Here is a 22,146-nt window from a genome sequence, read left to right as displayed (position 1 = left end):
GTTCAGGGCTAATCTTCCTCAAAAAAAAGAACCTGTGTGTGTGTGTATATATTTTTTACTTGCCTTAAAAGATATATATTTTTTCAACGATGTGTTCGCTTTATTTAAGAGAACCTAGATCTTGCCAGTTTTATCTTTAGCATTTTGGTCAGAAGATGTAGGTTATAAATGAGAGAAGGGAAAAATCATCTTATAATAATACATTGAATTATCATGCTGTATTGTTAATCTAATAAGAGATACCTTTCTTTTTTAGCCTTTCTTTCAGTGATGATAAACTCTTTTATGCCTCGATATTATGGATAAGGAACTTTGTTTAAAAAAAATTGATTCAATTCGTAGCTGAAGACTTGGATATGTTAAAATACTGGGTTTGCCCTGTGTTAGTAGTATAATCACTAGTAAGATATTCAAATTACTTAACTAAGCCTGGTTACTTCATCTGTAAAAGAGAGATTATATGTAATCTATCTCATTAAGATTGTTATAAAAATTAAATGAGCTAATTTAGGTAATGTGTTCAGAACACAGTCTGATACTGTCCTTTATGTTAGGTTAAAAAGTGTTAGTTAACTTTTCATCCTTGTGTGAAAGCTAACAAAGCGTTTTGCTCTAGTTTTTGGTAGAATCCCTACACTCCAGTCAGATGACAGCACTTCCTAGTACTCCGTGCCAGAATGCTGAGATGCGAAAACAAGACGTGGCTCACCAGAGAGAAATGGCTTTAAATACTTTGTCTGAAATTGCCAATGTTTTTGACTTTCCTGATCTTAATCGTTTCCTTACTGTAAGTTGCAAAGTATAACTGACTTAATTGAGGTTTTCAATTCAATGTTTTGTGTTTATTCCATTATAGATTTTTTAGAAGAAAATCTGGCAAGTACATTGAGGAGATGTAGACCTTAGATTTTTAAATTTATGTGTTTTCTTTTGACATTGATATGATAATGTTACTTATATTATAAAATTTAAGTTAATGTTGATTTGAGTCATTGCTTTATGTGGTTAGCTATACTGAAAGGTTAATACTGATTGGTTAGTGCTAATTAATTCAGTTGACTGAGCCTTTATGTCTTTAGTGCTGAGATTGGTTCCATTGGTAATGCAAAGTCTACAGTTATTGTATTGTTGTTGATATTTCCTTTTAGTTTTGTTAATAATTGCTTTACATACTTTGATGCTCCTGTGTTGGATGCATATTTTAATAAGTGTTATGTCTTCTTGGTGGAGTGTCCCTTTTATCATTATAAACTGCCCTTCTTTGTCTCTCTTTATCTGTTTTGCTTTGAAGTCTACTTTGTCTGATATAAGTATGGTAACACCTGCTTTCTTATGTTCATTATTAGCTTGGAGTATTGTCTTCCATCCCTTCACTCTGAGTCTGTGTTTGTCTTTAGGGCTGAGGTGGTGTTTCCTGGAGACAGCATATTGTTGGGTCTTGTTCTTTAATCCATCCTGCCACTGTGTGTCTTTTGATTGGAGAGTTCAATCCATTTATATTTAGAGTGATTATTGAAATGTTGGGACCTAATGCTGCCATTTTATTGCTTGTTTTGCGGTTCTCTTGCATTTCCTTTGTTTCTCGTCCCATGATTTTTGGACTACCAATTCAGGTAGGTAGTTTTCTATATTGGCTTTCTTCTTATTTGTAATTTGTCTTTATTCTTGTTATTTGTTTAGTGGTTACCATGTGGTTTGTATAAAACATCTCATAGATGAGATAGTCCATTTTCTGATAGCCTCTTATTTCCTTAGATGAAGCCATTCCATCTCTTTCCTCTTCCCCTTCTAGGTTGTTATTGTCAGATTTTTTTTCTTCTGTCTTGTGTTGTGAATTTGTGGTTAAAATGACAAGATTATATTTATCTTGGTGTTTCCCTTCCTTTTATCTTTAATGTTATACTTAGCCTTTACTAACCTGTTCTGATGGTTTCTGATTTTGTCTTTCTAGTTATCTCCTTGGCTCTGGGTTTTGTAACCCCTTTCCTTTTCTTATTTTTTCAGGTATGAGGGTCTTCTTGAGCATTTCTTGTAGGGGGTGTCTTGTGGCGATGAACTCCCTTAACTTTTGTTTATCTGGGAAAGTTTTTATTTCTCCCTCATATTTGAAGGATATTTTCACTGGATAGAGTATTCTTGGCTGCAAGTTTTGTCCTTCAGAGTTTTGGATATATCATTCCACTCTCTTCTAGCCTGGAAGGTATCTGCTGAGAAATCTGCTGACAGCATTATGGGGGTTCCTTTGTAGGTTATTTTCTTCTGCCTTGCTGCCCTTAATATTTTCTCTTTGTCCTTGACTTTTGCTAGCTTCACTACTATATACCTTGGGGTGGGTCTTTTTACATTGATAAAGTTTGGAGGTCTATTATCTTCTGTCACATGGAGTTCCATCTCTCTCCCCAGGTTTGGGAAGTTCTCAGCCATTATTTCTTTGAACAGGCTTTCAGCCTCGTTCTCATTCTCTTCTCCCTCTGGGATACCTATAATCCTTATGTTGCATTTCCTAACTGAGTCGGATATTTCTTGGAGAGTTTCTTCATTTCTTTTTAGTCTTAGTTCTCTCTCCTCCTCTATCTGCAGCATTTCTATATTCCTATCCTCCAAATTGCTAATTCTGTCTTATATATTATTGACCCTACTGTTCAGAAAGTCCAGATTTTTCTTAATCTCCTCCATTGTGGTCTTCATCTCCAACATTTCTGATTGGTTCTTTATAGTATCAAGCTCTATTGTGACATAGCTCCTAAACTCGTTGAGTTGTCTATCTATATTCTCTTTTAACTCATTGAGTTTTTTAATGATGGCCGTTTTGAATTCATTGTCATTTAGGTTACAGATTTCAGTGTCTTTGGGATTGTTTTCTGGGTACTTGTCATTTTCCTTCTGTTCTGGAGATTTAATATATTTTTTCATAATGCTTGATGGCGTGGATTTATGCCTCCGCATAGAGATAGAGTTTGGTTACTGCTTCCCCTTGCTTCTACTGGTGGAGGGGTGGACAGCAGCTGTGTAATCTGCACCAACCAGGATCCCTGTCGGTTGTTCCTGACTGAGCCTGGGCCCCTCCTCGTGATCACAGTGGCCCTGTGGGGTCTCTCATCAGCTGTGGGGACAATCGCAGGAGGGCCTCTGGTTGCTGGTGCCTACTCTCACAGATCGCCTAGACACGCTCCTTCCTTAGGGTCTGCAGTAGTGTTATGGGCTTTCACAGCCGCCAGGAGCAGGTTCACCTAGACTTGCAGCTCTGCCACCGTCAGGTCCTGCAAGATTTCACTTGTCCACTGTGGGCCGCAGCTGAGCTATGAGTATCTGCTTCAGTCTGTGGTTAGCTTACCCAGCTGTGTCACTTCTGCCCCAGGGCCTTCCAGCCTTATGAATGCTGGTCGGGGCCTCTCCACTACCGCTGAACAGAGGCTTTCGCTGTGGCTGCTGTGGGACTGTGGATTTTCCCCCTGGACCAGGGAGCAGTCAGGCTGGGGCTCCAACTTGTCACTACCCACTTGTGCAGTCCTGCTTGGTCTCCCTTGCCCCCTCCAGGCCACAGCAGGGCCTTGTTTGTTAGATGCGGCCAGCGGGTTGCTCAGCCAGCGGAGCCCCTTTTTGCCTCAATGCCTCCCAGTGGTCTGATGGCTGGGCCAGGTCTCTCGGCTAAGGCTGAGTAGAGGCTTTTCCTGTGGCTGCTGTGGGACCGTGGATTTTCCCACTGGGCTAAGGAGCAATCGTGGGGGGGGCGTAGGGCTGTAGTCACCTGTTTCCACAGTCACGCCACCAGTGCAGTGCCTGCCCTTGGTGCCGTGGTGATGCTATGGACATGTCAGCCAGTAGAAAGTTGCTTGCAGGTACTAGGCTGTCTGGGGGTCAGAGAGTTTTCACCTATCTCCACCTCCTTCTGGGGGGAAGTCCATCCACCTTCCAATGTATAGCACCGCAGGTCTCTCATGTGTCCTGAAGTGCTGTGTGGATATCCTTTGTTGACCAATGAATGTCCAATTAGTTGTAGTTCAAAGGGGGAGAGACAAAGAAAACTGCTCACTCTGCCATGTTGCTGACGTCACTACTGGTAATGCAAAGTCTAATAACAATCATTTCCACCCCTAAGGACTTGGAGTTATATAGTACAAAACTAGTGGTATGGAGATGATCTTCTGTGAATTTAGATGACAGAGTTTGTAGTATGGAGTCGTTTGGGAAACCTTTGAAAAGTCATTAAGGCTGAGATTTGAAAGATGGAGGGGGTACATTACCTTCTTAGCCTTTTCCCAAAGGCAAAGTTTATCATTACTCTTAGCTAATAAATTATAATAGTGATTCATACAGAATTTTTCCCTGTAGTGTTATATTTTACAAACTTAAATTGCTTGTATATTGGTCAGATCCTGGAAAGAAAAATGATAGTATACAGTAAGGACCACAAAGAAATTCTTACCTTTTCATTCAGTAATTCCACTCTGGGAACCAAACAGCACAGATGTTTACTACAACAATTTCCAAGTTGCAAAACTAAACAAAATCCTGAGAAGAAACTGAATGTCTTATATTTAAGTCATAGACTATTATGTAACCATTCACATAATAATTATGAATTCTTTGTCAAAACTACCTTATAATGTTATAACAGTCTTACAGGATTAATATTAAGTTGAAAGGCATAACATGAGTAAGGTGTAAGCGTCTCTGAGGGCAGGGCCTGAGTCTTGCTCACTGTCACATCTCCAGTGCCTAGGATAGTGACCAACATATAGTACGTGTTCGTTAAATACATGTTGAATGAATAACGGAAAGGCCAACCATTTTATGTTTAGAATTTTGTATATATTTTATAAGCAAGATCTTAAAGGAAATAGACCAAAATCAAAATAGATTTGTTGCCATATTGGGATCATGAGTGTGTTAAAAAGGTTTTCTTTAATTTCGTAATATCAGTTTTCTAATTTAAAAAACTTAAAATATTCCATTTATGGTTACTTTTGCTTATTGTCTAAATCCAAGTTAGCTCAAATAATAAATCAGGCTTGGAATTTCTACCTTAGAGCATGAGTATATTTTAACACATACTCATGAGAAATTATCTTCTTTACTTATACACTAGCTTATTTCTTGCCTGTATCCCCCCCTACGATGTAAACTTTATGCCATCAGGATCCTTGCCTGTTTTTCAGTACCATAACTGAATTGCCTGTATCATAGTAGGGGCTCCGTAATGTCTGTTGAACAAATAAATGGTAAATCTGAATTAAAATATGTCATATGTGGACTCCAAATTTGTGTGGCATTTTAAAATGTTTTTCAATATATCTTATGTGAATATTTTATCACCTAGACAAATGTGTTTTTTGGTAATTGTGATATTTCTTTTTCAGAGGACATTACAAGTTCTGCTACCTGACCTTGCTGCCAAAGCAAGCCCCGCAGCTTCTGCTCTCATTCGAACTTTAGGAAAACAATTAAATGTCAATCGTAGAGAGATTTTAATAAATAACTTCAAATATATTTTTTCTCATTTGGTCTGTTCCTGTTCCAAGGATGAATTAGAACGTGCCCTTCATTATCTGAAGGTAATTGAATATTTATGTGTTTTACTCTTTTGTTTAAATTAGCATTATGATAAAGCTGTTGTAGCATTCTTATAGGAATGAGAGTGGGTAATTTGTACCCTATCCTAGAGTAATATAAGTTAAAATAGTTTTATGTTAATAAGCTTTGTCTTTGGCCTAGAGATGCATGATAAATAGAATTATTCTTTTGTATTTTCTTTGGTCATGTCACCATAATGGCATATGATAATCATCCATTCATGGATCAGGTTCTCAGCTAATTTCATTTTAGAATTTTTAATTGATTGGGGCTACAAGTTGACTAATGATATGCGAGTGATTATAGGAAGAGGCAATTTCCTTCAGCTATAGTATAATGTCAGCATTTAGTTTACTTACTTAGTGCTCTGATTGCAATTTGGCCCAGTTTCTTGCTAGTTTTTCAATTTAAAATGATAGCTCGTGCTTCTTCTTTTTATGTCATGTTAGCAATATCTTTGAGGAATATGAGACTACAAGGGAACAAGAGAACCTGTCAGATATGCATATGTGACTCTTATTGTTTTCTCTGATGTTAGTTTATTTCATATGTTTCATGATATGCCAGCAATAAATCTCTTTCCACATAGTCATTGAATATTGAGTTTATTTATTCATTTTGAGGAAAAAAATCTGTATTGAAGAGATGGAATAATAACAGTAAATATTTATAGAGTACTTACTACGTCAGAAACTTGGCTAAACAGTTTATATGGATCATTGCACTTACGCCTCACAGTTACCCAATGAGATAAAGGTGCTATTGTTTTTCCATTTTATTTATTTATTATTTATTTATTTTATTAAGATTATGATAGTTAACAGCTTTGTGAAATTACAGTTGTACCCATCTTATTTTAATTTATTTTAATTTTTTATTTTTTTCTGAGGAAGATTAGCCCTGAGCTAACATCTGCCAATCCTCCTCTTTTTTTCTGAGGAAGACTGGCCCTGAGCTAACATCCGTGCCCATCTTCCTCTACTTTATATGTGGGACGCCTGCCACAGCATGGCTTGATGAGTGGTGCCGTGTCCGCACCTGGGATCTGAACCAGCAAACTCTGGGTGGCCAAAGTGAAATGTGCGCACTTAACCGCTGCGCCACCGGGCCAGCCCTGTTTTCCATTTTATAGATGAGAAAACTAAGGCAGAGAGAGGTCAGATTAGGTAACTTATCCAAGCCCCAGCACAACTAATAAGTAACAAAGCTGGAATTTAAATTCTAGCAGTCTGAACTAAAAGACTGTGATCTGCGCCACTGTACTGTGTTTCCTCTCAGGGATGTGTGCCTATGAATAATGAGTTGATGATACTTTAAGAGCTTACGGAAAACTAGGACTTCCTATTTAAAATCTTATTTCACAATAAAGCCTGATCACTTCTCTTCATTATCTGTAGCTCACTGGAGACCCTACCAGGAGAGAACAAGGTTGGAATCCTTTTATAATGCCTTTTTAAAATACTATTAGTAAATCTTGTCACCTAATCTAGAGCTCCTGATTTACTAATAGTGTGCTAAAATCAATATACTTATTTTCAGGATGTTAGTAACGTGAAAAAACTTTTCTTTTAATGTGTCTTTGGATTAGAATGAAACAGAAATTGAACTGGGGAGCCTGTTGAGACAAGATTTCCAAGGATTGCACAATGAATTATTGCTACGTATTGGAGAGCACTATCAACAGGTTTTCAATGGTTTGTCAATACTTGCCTCATTTGCATCTAGTGACGATCCGTATCAGGGCCCAAGAGATATCACATCACCCGAACTAATGGTAAGGAATATATTGTATGGAGTGTTTTGTTTTTCCTCTTTTTGTAGCTTAATTATGAAATTGGAGAAACAGGTGTTTTATGCATTTTCCAAATGCTAGAGATTAGTTTAAGTTTTAAATTGGGATTTTTGTTTTGTAAAGGTTGATGATTTAAATTGCATGGCCACCACATATAACATATATAGCAACATATATTCACATTGACAAATCTGCATTTTCAAATGATGTTAGATTTTATCTTTTCACTGAGTACAAACGTTTAAATTTATTTTTCTTCACTACTTTTTAACCAAAGATTAGAATACATTTGTAGCTCCCTTCTGACTATTCCTTTCTTGGCACAGAATACTAACCTTATCAGTTTTAACTATATTTAAATCCATTGTTGGATTTAAGGGAAATTAGAAGATATGTTATCCCTTTTTATCTTTCCCTATCTTAAATTTGTTTCGGAAATCACTTTACTATTTTATTTCTTCATCTGAAAAAATACATAAATCCTCAGGCTTAATATTTTTTTCTTTTTTTCTTGTCGAAGTGTAGTTGATGTAAATTTTTTTTTTTCAGGTTTCATTACTCTTTATTTTAGTAATAGTGATAGTCATGTGAGGGGGCTCAAGGAGCTGCCTCAGGCGGCAGCAGCCTCTTTAGCAGCTCTTCTCTCTACCAGCATCCCCTGCTTCTGTTTTGCCAGGCACTTCCTGGCAGAATAATGGGCCCCCAGGTTGTGGTAGCAGTCCTGGTAGGCCTTGACCGCCTGGGTGAACTGCTCCAGCTCCTTGGCACGCTTCTGCCTGTAGCTCTCACTTCCCTCCGCTGACAGGCCTTCAGCCTTTCCTGAATGATGTTGATGATTTCAGGTGTACAACATAGTGATTTGACATTTATTTACATTACAAAGTGATCACCCTGATAAAACTAGTAGCCATCTGTCATGATACAAAGTTATAATATTGTCGACTTTGTTGCCTATGCTGTACATTACATCCCTATGACTTATTTTTTGACTGAAAGTTTGTACCTCTTAATCCTCTCCATCTATTTTGCTCTTCTCCCCACCAACCCACCCCTCTGACAACTATGGATTTGTTCTCTGTATTAGGAGTCTGTATTTGTTTTATTTTGTTTGTTCATTTGTTTTGTGTTTTAGATTCCACGTATAAGTAAATCATACAATATTCTTCTTTCTCTGTCTGGTTTATTCCATTTAGCATAATACCTTATAGATTCATCCATGTTGTCACTAATGGCAGGATTTCATTCTTTTTACGGCTGAGTAATATTCCATTGTGTATGTATACCACATTTTCTTTATCCATCCAACTACCAATGGACATCTAGGTTGCTTCAATATCTGGCTATTGTAAATAATGCTGCACTGAACGTAGGAGTGCACATATCTTTTCAAATTATTGTTTTCATATTTTTGTATAAATACCCGTAAGTGATATTGCTGGATTATATGGTAGTTCTATTTTTAGTTTTTTGAGGAACCACCATGCTGTTTTCCATAGTGGTTACACCAATTTGCATTCCCACCAACAGTGCACAGGGTTTCCTTTTCTCCACTTTGTTGTTAACAGTTGTTAATTGTTTCTTTTTGATAATACCTATTCTAACATAGGTGAGAGGTGATGTCTCGTGGTTTTGATTTGCATTTCCCTGATGATTAGTGATGTTGAGCACCTTTTCATGTACCTGTTGGCCATCTTTATGTCTCCTTTGGAAAAAGTGTGTTAGGTCCTCTCCCCATTTTTTAATCAGTTTGTTTGGGTTTTTTTGTTATTTAAAAAAAAATTTTTTTTATTGAGGTTATCACAGTTTACAACATTGTGAAATTTCAGTTGTACATTGTTATTTGTCAGTCACCATATTGGTGCGCCCTTTCACCCTTTTTGTCCACCCCCCCCACCCTCTGTCTCCCTGGTAACCACTAAACAGTTCTCTTTGTCCACGTGTTGGCTTATCTTCCACATCCGAGTAAAATCATATGGTGTTTGTCTTTCTCTATCTGGCTTATTTTGCGTAACATAATACCCTCCAGGTCAATCCATGTTGTTGGGAATGCAATGGTTTTGTCTTTTTTATGGCCGAGTAGTAGTCTATTGTATATATATACCACATCTTCTTTGTCTAGTCATTGGTCAGTGGGCACTTGGGTTGCTTCCACGTCTTGGCTATTGTGAATAATGCTGCAATGAACATAGGGTTGCATAAGTCACTTTGAATTATTGATTTCAAGTTGTTTGGATAGATACCCAGTAGTGGGGTAGCTGGGTCATATGGTATTTCTATTTTCACTGTTTTTAGAAATCTCCATGCTGTTTTCCATAGCAGCTGCACCAGTTTGTATTCCCACCAGCAGTGTATGATGGTTCCCTTTTCTCTACAACCTCTCCAACATTTGTTATTTTTTGTCTTGGTTGTTACAGCCATTCTAATGGGTATAACATGATATCTTAGTGTAGTTTCGATTTGCATTTCCCTGATGATTAGTGATGTGGAGCATCTTTTCATGTGCCTATTGGCCATCTGTAAATCTTCTTTGGAGTAATGTCTGCTCATATTCTCTGCCCTGTTTTTGATTGGGTTACTTGTTTTTTTTGTTGTTGCGTTGTGTGAGTTCTTTATATATTATGGAGATTAACCCCTTGTCAGATATATGATTTGCACATATTTTTGCCCAGTTGGTAGGTTGTTTTTTTCATTTTGATCCTGGTTTCCCTTGCCTTTAAGCTCTTTAGTCTGATGAAGTCCTACTTGTTTACTTTTTCTTTTGTTTCCCTCTACTGAATAGACATGGTATTTGAAAAGGTCCTTCCAAGACTGAGGTCAAAGAGTGTACTTACCTCCATTTTCTTTTAGGAGTTTTATGGTTTTAGGCCTTTACCTTCAAGTCTTTGATCCATTTTGAGTTAATTTTTGTGTATGGCAAAAGATAATGGTCTACTTTCATTCTGCTGTGTGTGGCTGTCCAGTTTTCCCAACATCATTTATTGGAGAGACTTTCCTTTTTCCACTGTATCTTCTTAGCTCCTTTGTCAAAGATTAGCTCTCTATAAATGTGTGGTTTTATTTCTGGGCTTTCAGTTCTGTTTCATTGATCTGTGTGCCTGTTTTTGTACCAGTGCCATGCTATTTTGATGACTATAGCTTTTGTAGTATATTTTGAAGTCAGGGATTGTGATGCCCCAAGCTTTGTTCTTTTTTTCTCAGGATTGCTTTAGCTATTCAGGGTCTTTTGTTGCCCCATATGAATTTTAGGATTCTTTGTTCTATTTCTGTGAAGAATGTCATTGAGATTCTGATTGGGATTGCCTTGAATCTATAGATTGCTTTCTGTAGTATGGACATTTTAACTATGTTTATTCTTCCAATCCATTTGCTTGGAATGTTTTTCTGTTTCTTTATGTCATCATCAATTTCTTTCACTAATGTCTTACAGTTTTCATTTTATAGGTCTTTTACCTCCTTGGTTAAATTTATTCCAAGGTATTTTATTCTTTTTGTTGTGATTGTAAATGGGATTGTGTTCTTGAGTTCTCTTTCTGTTATTTTATTATTAGAGTATAGAAATGCAACTGGTTCGTGTAAGTTGATTTTGTACCGTGCAATTTTACTGTAATTGTTCATTATTTCTGATAGTTTTCTGATGGATTTTTCACGGTTTTCCATATATAAAATCATATTGTCGGCAAACAGCAAGAGTTTCACCTCTTCATTGACTATTTGGATTCCTTTTATTTCTTTTTCTTGCCTGATTGCTCTGGCCAGAACCTCCAGTACAGTGTTGAATAAGAGTGATGAGAGTGGGCACCTTTGTCTCTTTCTGTTCTCAGAAGGATGGCTTTTGGTTTTTCCCCATGGAGTCTGATGCTGGCTGTGGGTTTTCGTATATGGCCTTTATTATGTTGAGGTACTTTCCTTTTATATCCATTTTATTCAGAATTTTTATCATAAATGGATGTTGGATCTTGTCAAATGCAGTCTCTGCATCTGTTGAAATGATTATGTGGTTTTTTTCTTCCTCATTTTGTTAATGTGGTGTATCACACTGACTGATTTGTGGATGCTGAACCGTCCCTGTGTCCCTGGTATAAATCTCACTTGATCATGGTCTATGATCTTTTTAATGTATTGCTGTATTTGGTTTGCCAATATTTTGTTCAAGATTTTTGCATCTATGTTCATCAGTGATATTGGCCTGTAATTTTCCTTCTTTGTGTTGTCCTTCTCTGGCTTTGGTATCAGGATGATGCTGGCTTCATAGAATGTGTTAAGAAGTGTTCTGTCTTCCTCAACTTTTTGGAATAGTTTGAGAACGATAGGTAATAAATTTTCTGTGAATGTTTGGTAGAATTCTCCAGAGAAGCCATCTGGTCCTGAGCTTTTATCTTTTGGGAGGTTTTTGGTTACTGCTTTAATCTCTTTGCTGCTTATTGGTCTGTTCAGATTCTCTATTTCTTCTTGATTCAATTTTGGGAGGTTGTTAGAGTCTAGGAATTTATCCATTTCTTCTAGATTGTCCAGTTTATTGGCAAATAGTTTTTCATAGTATTCTCTTATAATCTGTTGTATTTCTGTGGTATCTGTTGTATTTTCTCCTTCTTCATTTCTGATTTTACTGATTTGAGCCTTCTCTCTTTTTCTTAGTGGGCCTCGTTAAGCGTTTGGCAATTTTGTTGATCTTCTCAAAGAACTAGCTGTTTGTTTCATTGATTCTTTCTACTGTCTTTTTTGTTTCAATTTCATTTATTTCTGCTCTAATTTTTAGTGTTTCCCTCCTTCTGCTGACTTTGGGCTGTGTTTGTTCTTCTTTTTCTAATGCTGTTAAGTGTAGTTTGAAATTGCTTATTTGAGGTTTTTTGTTTTTTCTTATTTTTTTGCGGAAGATTAGCCCTGAGCTAATATCTGCTGCCAATCCTCCTCTTTTTGCTGAGGAAGACTGGCCCTGAGCTAACATCCCTGCCAGTCTTCCTCTACTTTATATGTGGGATGCCTACCACAGCATGGCTTTCCAAGCAGTGCCATGTCTGCACCTGGGATCCGAACCAGTGCACCCCAGGCTGCCGAAGCAGAACATGCGCACTTAACCACTGCGCCACCAGGCTGGCCCCAAGAGATTTTTCTTTTTTTATTAAAGTGAGCCTGTATTGCAATGAATTTCCCTCTTAGGATGCTTTTGCTGCATCACATATGCGTTGGTATAGTGTGTTTTCATTTTCAAATGTCTCCAGGTATTTTTTGATTTCACCTTTAATTTCTTCATTGATCCATTGGTTGTTCAGTAGCATGTTGTTTAGTCTCCATATCTTTGTCCCTTTACCAGCTTTTTTCGTGTAGTTGATTTCTAGTTTCATAGCACTATGGTCGGAAAAGATGCTTGATATTATTTCAATATTAAATTTATTGAGGCTTGCCTTGTTTCCCAACATAGGGTCTATCCTTGAGAATGTTCTATGCACACTTGAGAAGAACGTGTAAACTGCTGTGTTTAGATACAGTGTTCTATATATATATCTATTAAGTCCATGTAGTCTAGTTGTTCATTTAATTCCACAATTTCCTTGTTAACTTTCTGTCTGGATGATCTATCCAGTGTTGGAAGTGGGGTGTTGAGGTCCCCTACTATTATTGTGTTGTTGTTAATATCTCCTTTTAGGTCTGTTAATAGTCGCTTTATGTACTTTGGTGCTTCTGTGCTGGGTGCATAAATATTTATATGTCATGTCTTCTTGGTGGAGTGACTCTTCTATCATTATATACTGCTCCTCTTAGTCTCTCTTTACCTGTTTTGTCTTGAAGTCTTCTTTGTCTGATATAAATATGGCAACGCTTGCTTTCTTTTGTTCGCCGTTAGCTTGGAGTATTGTCTTCCATCCTTTCAGTTTGAGCCTGTATTTGTCTTTGGAGCTGAGATATGTTACTTGGAGGCAGCATATTGTTAGGTCTTATTTTTTAATCCATCCAGCCACTCTGTCTTTTGATTGGAGAATTCAATCCATTTACCTTTAGAATGATTATTGATATATGAGGGCTTAATGCTGCCATTTTATCGCTTGTTTTCCACTTCTGCATTTCATTTGTTTCTTGTCCTGTGTAGTTTGGACTACCAATTCTGTTAGGTAGTTTTCTACACTGGTTTTCTTAGTTTTCTCCTTATTTTTCATTTGTGTCTCTTTTCTAATTATTTGTTTAGTGGTTACCATGAGATTTGTATAAAAAATCTCATAGATGAGATAGTCCATTTTCTGAGTTTCTTATTACCTTAGACTAAGCTGGTTCAATCCGTTCCCTCTTCTCTTTTCTAAGTTATTATTGTCACATCTTATTCCATCTTGTATAGTGAGTTTGTGGTTAAAATGACAAGATTGTATTTATTTTTGGTGTTTTCTTTCCCTTTATCTTTAATGTTATAATTAAGTTTTTGCTAATCTGTTCTGATAGGGAGCTGCAATTTTCTGATTTTGTCTGTCTGTTTATCCCCTTGATCAGGGTTTTGTAATCCTTTTCTTTTTTTTCGGGTACAAGAGCCACCTTGAGGATTTCTGGTGGGAAGGAGGGTCTTGTGGTGATGAACTCCTTTAACTTTTGTTTATCTTGGTAAGTTTATTTCTCCATCATATTGGAAGGATATTTTCTCTGGATAGAATATTCTTGGCTGAAAGTTTTTGTCTTTCAGAATTTTGAATATATCATTCTACTCTCTCCTCCTAGCCTGTAAGGTTTCTGCTGAGAAATGCACTGACAGCCTGATAGGGGTTCCTTTATAAGTTATTTTCTTCTGCCTTGCTGCTCTTAATATTTTTTCTTTGTCATTGACTTTTGCCAGCTTTACTACTATATGCCTTGGAGAAGGTCTTTTTACACTGATATAGTTTGGAGACCTGTTGGTTTTCATCACATGTTTTTCCAGCTCCTTCCCCAGGTTTAGGAAATTCTCAGCTATTATTTCTTTCAACAAGCTTTCTGCTCCATTCTTCTTCTCTTCTCTGTCTGGGATATCTATAATCCTTATGTTGCATTTCCTAAGGGAGTTGGATATTTCTTGGAGAGTTTCTTCATTTCTTTTTAGTCAGTTCTCTCTCCTCCATCTGAAGCATTTCTATATTTCTCTCCTCCAGACTGCTTATTCTGTCCTCCATAATATCAGCTCTACCATTCAGGGAGTCCAGATTTTTCTTCATGTCAACTATTATGTTTTTCATCTCCAACATTTCTGATTGGTTCTTCTTTATAGTTTCAATCTCTTTTGTGAAGTCGCTCTTGAATTCATTGAATTGTCCATCTGCATTTTCTTTTAATTTGTTGAGTTTTGTTTTTTGGGTTTTTTTTGAGGAAGATTAGTCCTGAGCTAACCTCCATGCTCATCTTCCTCTGTTTTATGTGGGATGCCTGCCACAGCATGGCTTGACAAGCAGTGCCTTCATCCATGCCCAGAATCTGAACCAGTGAACCCCGGGCTGCTGAAGCAGAACGTGCAAACTTAACTGCTGCGCCACCAGGCCAGCCCCACTCGTTGAGTTTTTTAATGATAGCCATTTTGAATTCTCTGTCATTTAGGTTATAGATTTCTGGGTCTTCAGGATTCATTTCTGGGTACTTGTCATTTTCCTTGTGTTCAGGAGATTTAATATATCTTTTCATACTGGTTGTTGGCGTGGACTTGTGCCTCCCTATAGAGATAGAATTTGGTCCCTGCTGCCACTACAGGAAGGGGGCAGGAGCTGTGTAATCTGAGCTCCAGGATCCCTGTCAGATGTGCCTGTCCAAGCCCAGACCACTCCTTGGGATCTCAGCAGCCCAATGGGGTCTCCCAACCAACTGGGAGATTAATCACACCGGGGCTCTGTGCCACTACTGCCTGCTCCCACAGTCCCACCCAGACACGCACCTCCCTTCAGGACCGTACCAGTACTATGGGCATTTACACAGCCAGGAGCTTGTTCGCCTAGACTAGCAGCTCTGCCACCATCTGGTCCTAGGTTGTACCAGCTGTTGTGCTTGGTGGTGGGGCCTCCCCTCTGGGTTTGAGCCAAAGTTCCTCCCTGGCACTGTGGTGGGGTTGTGGTGTTTCCCACCAGACAAGAGAGTGATCACATAGGGGCTCAGGGCTGCTGCCACCTGCTCCCATAGTCCCACTGAGTTGCATTCTCCCTTTTGGGGCCGCTGTGGTACTTGTGGATGTTTGTGGCAGCTAGGGGCACTTTTGCCTGGCCTGCAGATATGCCGCCATCTGCTTCTAGGTTGCACCAGCCTTTGTGCTTGGTGGGTGGGTCCTCCCCACTGGATCCAAGCCAGAGCCATTCCGCAGTGGGACTGTGGGCTTTCCCACTGGACCAGTGAGCGACCACACAGGGGCTCAGGGCTGCTCTCACCTGTTTCCATAGTCATGCTGAGGTGCATGCCCACCCTTGGGGCTGCGGCAGTGGTGTAAGTGCTTCAGCCAGGAGAGCAGTTGCCAACGGCTATTGGGCTGCCTGGGGGCTGGAGAGTTCTCACCTATCTCCACCACCTCCCTGAGATTAGTGCCTCCACTTTCAGCTGTATAGCAGCACGGGTCTCTCAGGTGTTCTGAGGTACTGTGTGGGTATCCTCCGCTGATCAATGAATGTCCATTTAGTTGTAGTTCAAAGGGGAGAGACAGAGGGAACAGCTCACTCCATCATGTTGCTGACATCACTCAGATTGTTTGCTTTTTTGCTCTTGAGTTATATAATTCTTTATATATTTTGGATATTAACCCCTTATTGGATATATGGTGTGCAAATATATTCTCCCATTCAGTATGTTATCTTTTCATTTTGTTGATCTTTTCCTTCACTGTGCAAAAGTTTTTTAGTTTGATGTAGTACCATTTGTTTTAATTGCCCTCGTTCCTTCAAGAGACTCAAAGGACTATCAGCAAAGTATCTTGAGAGGCTTATATCTCTGCTGTCTCATTTCCCATTCATTCTTTAGCTCATTCTAATCTGGCTCTGTTCCCACTATTCTGCTGAAATTCTTGTTGTCGGTGTCAAAAACAGTCTTCCTGATGTCAATCCAATGTCCACTTCTCTTTTCCTATCTTATTCACCCTTTCAGTAGCATTCAGTACAACTGACCATCCTTCCTATGTGGGATCTATGATACTACATTTTCTTGGTTTTCTTTTTACTTCACTGACCACTCAATCTAATCTTTATTGGCTCTTTCCCTGTGCTTTATCTGTGTTATCCACTAAATATGAGATTGAGTCAGGACTATGTAATTGGGTCTTTTTCTCTGTCGACACTCTTTCCTTAAATGAGAGAGAATCTGGTATCATCTCGTCCTTTGCTTTAATATGATTTATATTTTGATGATTTCATAGTTGAAATTCCAGTCCAGATATGTCCTGAGGTTTGGACTGACAGGTCTATACAGGTTAGGTCCTGGCAAAAAACAGATGGCACACACAAAAATGTTTAACTGAAAATAATTTCATGAAGGGGATATTTTCTTGTCATAGGTGAGGTTAAAAGAACCACCAGGGAATGTTAAGGAACCCAGGGACTAGGAACAGCAGAAAACGTATATTCCCCTTAGTCCTGGGCAAACCGAAGAAGTAGTGTTATCAGAACCTGGTTGAGAGCTAGAATCGTGGTGCAGGAGAAGGGCTTTCATTGTAGAGTGATGTAGCCACTGCCAGAACCACATCAAAACCCAGAGGGAGCAGGAAATTTAAATACCACACTCTCCTCCTGCCCTCTGTTCCCCTGTTGGTGCTTCTTGTTGACTGAATTCCATGGGAAGCCAGAGGGAAAGGGATCTTGAGTGATGAAATCCATTAGCCTCCCAGGCACAGAGCGGGCAAAAGAGGGCAGAGAATGGATCTGAGGGTTAGAGAAGATGGCAAACCGAGACTATCCAACTTCCTCTTTGTCATCTCTACTTGCTTGTTTTATAAGCATCTCAGACAGGTCCAAATATAACATGTCCATTAGAAATCTTTATTTTCCCTTCCTAAACCTGTTTCTCTCCTAGTCTTTTGTGTCTTAGGAAACAGTACCACTATCTACCTAACTGCTCAAATCAAAACCTGGGAGCCATTCATGAGCCCTTCATTTCCTTCATCCTTTACAATTAAGTAGTAACAAATCCTATCAAGTCTTCTCACAAACTATATCTTTCCATCTCTGCTGCCACCACCCTCGTACAAGTGACCATCATCTTTCTCCAGGACAACTGCACAAACTCCTGGCTGTTGTCTTCTTTTACTCATCCCTTACTACATTCTTTACTTAGTTATTTCCACAGCATTCTAAGTGCTCTTCTTCTACCTTAAACTCATATCATTCCCTGCTGACATTCCTTATATGGTTTTCATTACTCTTAAAATAAAACCTGTAAGGCTAAATGTGATCTGCATACCTTTCTACCGTCATATTGTGCAACTCTTTTCTTCCTTTCTCTTTATGTTTCAGCATTGTTTTGTTTGTTTCTTAAACATGTCAAGCTTTTTCTTGCTTCAGAGTCTTTGCACTAGATAGTCTCTTTAGTAGGAATACTCTCTTAGATTTTTCTCATTCTTTAAATTTCCTGAACACCCTATCCAAACTCCATCATCCCAGTTTTTCTTTATCGCATGATCATGTTTATTTGCGTATAGCATTTATCACAACCTAATTTACATATTTACTTATTCAATATCTTCCACTCATTAGTCTCCCTTATAAGCTAGTAGGGAGAAAGTGACTTTGCTTATCTTGTACACCTGTATCTGGTACCGTATTCTAGACATACGTAATAAATATTTGGTGAGTGGCAGATGAATGAACTATTGGTCTAAAAGCAAGAGCTATAAAATTAGAATGTTGATGTAGACTATGTGTCATCTATATCTACTTTTCATTTAAGAAGCATTTGCTGGAACCAGGCAATTAGTGAGTTATGGATTATTAAGCCTAAAAGTGAGAATCCAAATCAGAAATTTGCAAATTAAGTGTAATTTTAGGCTTGAAAAATAGATGATTCTCTCTGCTTGGCAAGAGAGAAAAGTTTAGGGGCCAGCCCGGTGGCACAGCATGTTTAAGTGTGCATGTTCCGCTTTAGCAGCCCAGGTTTCGCTGGTTCGGATCCCGGGTGCAGACATGGCACTGCTTGGCAAGCCATGCTGTGGTAGGTGTCCCACAGATGAAGTAGAGGAAGATGGGCACGGATGTTAGCTCTGGGCTGGCCTTCCTCAGTAAAAAGAGGAGGATTGGCAGCAGATGTTAGCTCATGGCTAATCTTCCTCAAATAAAAAAGAGAGAGAAAAGTTTATCCCAACATCTAATCTGGAGAGACATGTTGAACACCTAACTTTCCCTCTACTATGTGCTAGTTCACATCTCCTGCCCCACTCCTCCCCTTGGCAGTGTATGTAACCTAGAGATACCTAAATCAAGTGCTGCAACGTCAAGCAATGCAACTTTCTTCTAGAGCAGGAAAATACTTTAGTTGCTACTACTCCTCAGCTCTTCTGCTTGCCCCTTTTCCTGCCTGTATATAAAGATTTTGAAAGAGAGGAATGTTCTTGTTTGCAGAGTACTCACATTCCCAGTTTGTAATAATATTAACAAGTTAAGTTTATTTAGCACTTTACTATATTCTAAGTGCGTGATGTATGTTATCTCATTTAACTCCTACAACAACTCTATGCAATAAGTGTTTTCATTATTCCCATTTTGCAGACTCAGAGGAGTTAAGTAGCTTAGCCGGCATCACACACTAGGAAGTGTCAAAATTGAGATTCAAATGCAGGTTTGGCTTACTTAAAGCCCATACCCTCTCCTTGAGGACCCTCTTTCAAGAAAGAATTAACCCTATTCACTTCAGGACACCCAAAGTGCCATGGTCAGTGATACCTGGCCTGTAACTGTTGCTGCCCATGGCTTTGTACCCCTTTACCACTATTACCTCAGGGAATATTGACCCTCTTCTGTGACTGTTGTTCTGGCAGGGTACCTTTTCCCTAACCAAGTACTTTTTTTTCCATCTTAGTTCTAAATGCTATAGAATAAGAACAGTCACTTGTCTTTTTCTGTTCTTCTCCTTATGATAAATATCCCCTCCATTCTGGATCCTGATGTGAATCAGATCCTGAGGATCCCATTCAGCTCGCTCCATAATGCAAAAGCTCATGATTTTCTCCTTGTTTGATACTATTTAACCATATTTTGTCATGGTGATTATAAATCAGTTTCACTAACTTTTAAAATACTAGATATGAAAATACATGCTTTTGAAGAAGCTTAATTCACCAAGTGTTTATTTCCAATATTCTAATATAGTTAACTAAAATAGAAATGATGTTAGTTAGATAATTTGTTGATTTCTGAAATTTAATTTGTTTAAAACTTACATAATATCTGTTTTATGGGTCTTTTTTTTCCTTTGTTCCTTAGGCTGATTATTTGCAGCCCAAGTTGTTGGGCATTTTGGCCTTTTTTAACATGCAGTTACTGAGCTCCAGTGTTGGCATTGAAGATAAGAAAATGGTAGGTAGTAATAGTTGAGTTGCAAAGTGCTGGAATAGAATTCATATGGGAGATTCATGCGGGAGACATGATTTCTGCTTGTAGCTGCAAACATTCAAAGATAAAAAATAATCAAATGTATGATATTCTGTGTTCCTAAACAACTTGTATAAGCTTTTGGGAGTCTAGAAAGAGGAATTATATCATTTCCAGTTCTTTTATTTATAACAGACAGAAACTTCAACCCAAACTGGCTTAAAGGAATTTGTTGCCTACATAACTAAAAGTATAAGGGTAATATAGCTTTTTTGGTCTAGCTTGATTTTGGACACAGTGTTCTCAGAATCAATCTCTTAGCTCAAATTCCCCTGGGTTGGCTCTATACTTAAGTGCCAGATGACGGCCCCAGCAGCTTCAGGCTCACATCATCACAGCATCTAGCTCAATGGGAAAAAAGAGACCAGCAATCCCTGATAGCTCAAGCAAAAGTTATATAATTGAATTCACTGGTCCACATTGGTCTGATGTGGGTCATGGCCCATGGTGTTTTTGAATAATAAAAATACTAGGTTATAGTAATTAAAGTAACTTCATTATTTGTCAGTTTGTGTTTAAATGCATTTAGCACAGTCAAGTCTCATTATTTCTGCTGTAACAGTTGATCACCACTGGAAATTTTTGTCCATAGATTGGGATAGAATTTTAGATACTAATTAAATTTCCCTTTTGTTGCTTTGCACCTCTCAGTCAGTAAAATTATAATAAAAATCCATAAATGGAGGCTTTTATTTCAGTGTGTACTACCCTTCTCTTAATAACATTAAGGAGCCAAGAAAGACATGATACAGTATTAAACTCTACAAATTTCAGCAACCAATACTTGTTTTTTGGCGTCAACTGGTAAATTTAATCTCCTGAACAACTTCTATTTCATCTACATGGGATCTTTCGTATTGTTATGCCAAGTGAGAGAATGACCTCAAATCTAGAGAACTGGAGTGTGTACTTTAAACAATAAAGAGCTTGCATGTTTTGGCACATAGTTATAGTTGACTAGAGTTTCTTTACTGCTTCATTAGAATCTGGAGCTGTTGGTACGAGTCTGATTCTGTGTTATACACACAATAAAATATGTGTATTATTTTCACAAAATAATATTCACATATTTCACAAAATATGTGTATGTCATCAGTTACTTGTTTGTTTTACTAAGTTTAGAGCATCTTGAATTTAGTGCTATTAGGACAAAAATGCATGTTCTGCATAGCAATTTGGGATGGATATGAAGAAAATTAAACAATAGGTACTATAGTGTTAATAAATTTGAAAATTACTGTTCGAGAGGACCACCAGGGCCAAAATAACAAATCATCTTCAAGGGAAAAAAAAAATAAAATGGACTCAACTTGTCTTTTTCAAATTCATAATTCCTACCTAAGAAGTTAGACAAAATGCACTGGCCACCATTTATTAGATCTGTGTTACCAGAGAATAGATACTACTCTTGAGACAGGGTGGGATACACTTGTCCTTAGGGCTCATCTGCTCCTGTCAGCTTGTTTATAGGCTTTATTTTAAAGCCCTACTTACTTTTTAGGCCTTGAACAGTTTGATGTCTTTGATGAAATTGATGGGACCCAAACATGTCAGTTCTGTGAGGGTGAAGATGATGACCACGCTGAGAACTGGCCTTCGATTCAAGGATGATTTTCCTGAATTGTGTTGCAGGTAAATGATTGCCTGAGTAGCACTAACTCAAATTCTTATCTCTTTGAAGGAAATTAGGTTTACATGTAAATAATTAAGATAGAAAGTCTATTTGTATTGAAAATGGAATGTTTACTTCCTTTTTTTTAAGATTTTATTTTTCCTTTTTCTCCCTAAAGCCCCCCAGTACATAGTTGTATATTTTTAGTTGTGGGTCCTTCTAGTTGTGGCACGTGGGATGCCACTTCAGCATGGCGGTGCCGTGTCTGCACCCAGGATCCTAACCGGCGAAACCCTGGGCTGCCGAAGCAGAGTGCGTGGACTTAACCACTTGGCCACGGGGCCAGCCCCTACTTCTTTAAAAATATTTTACTATGAAATCTTATAACATACTGGGAAATAGAAAAGTATAGTGAACCCCTACATACGCATTTCCCAACCTCAGCAGTTATCAACATTGCTAATCTTGTTTAATCTGTCCACCTCTACCTTTTTTATTGTTAGTTGGAATGTTTTAAAGCAAACCTCAGTATCACATCCTTGTACTTGTAAACACCTCAGATGTATCTACTGGATAAGGGCATTTAAAAAATATATAGCCATCATGAATTA

At 38.2% G+C, this 22,146-nt stretch overlaps 1 protein-coding gene across 5 annotated transcripts in view; it reads left to right on the top strand.

Annotated features, from left to right (window-relative positions):
• The window catches only part of ATR (ATR serine/threonine kinase), a 108,903-nt gene that overhangs the window by 22,712 nt on the left and 64,045 nt on the right, over positions 1 to 22,146 (top strand). For all 5 annotated transcript variants that reach the window (XR_002800810.2, XR_011427048.1, XM_023621043.2 and 2 more), the window contains exons 14-18: positions 617 to 787; positions 5,361 to 5,555; positions 7,163 to 7,348; positions 19,756 to 19,848; positions 21,425 to 21,555. Coding sequence is in view for 3 of the 5 variants with exons in the window: in XM_023621043.2 (XP_023476811.1) it covers positions 617 to 787; positions 5,361 to 5,555; positions 7,163 to 7,348; positions 19,756 to 19,848; positions 21,425 to 21,555 (776 nt within the window). In the remaining 2 variants the exon portion in view is untranslated. The remainder of the gene's footprint in view (positions 1 to 616; positions 788 to 5,360; positions 5,556 to 7,162; positions 7,349 to 19,755; positions 19,849 to 21,424; positions 21,556 to 22,146) is intronic.

This window comes from Equus caballus, chromosome 16, assembly GCF_041296265.1.
Source record: "Equus caballus isolate H_3958 breed thoroughbred chromosome 16, TB-T2T, whole genome shotgun sequence".
NCBI lineage: Eukaryota > Metazoa > Chordata > Mammalia > Perissodactyla > Equidae > Equus > Equus caballus.
Note: the sequence above shows the minus strand (reverse complement) of the source record. Positions and strands in the feature narration are given on the sequence as shown.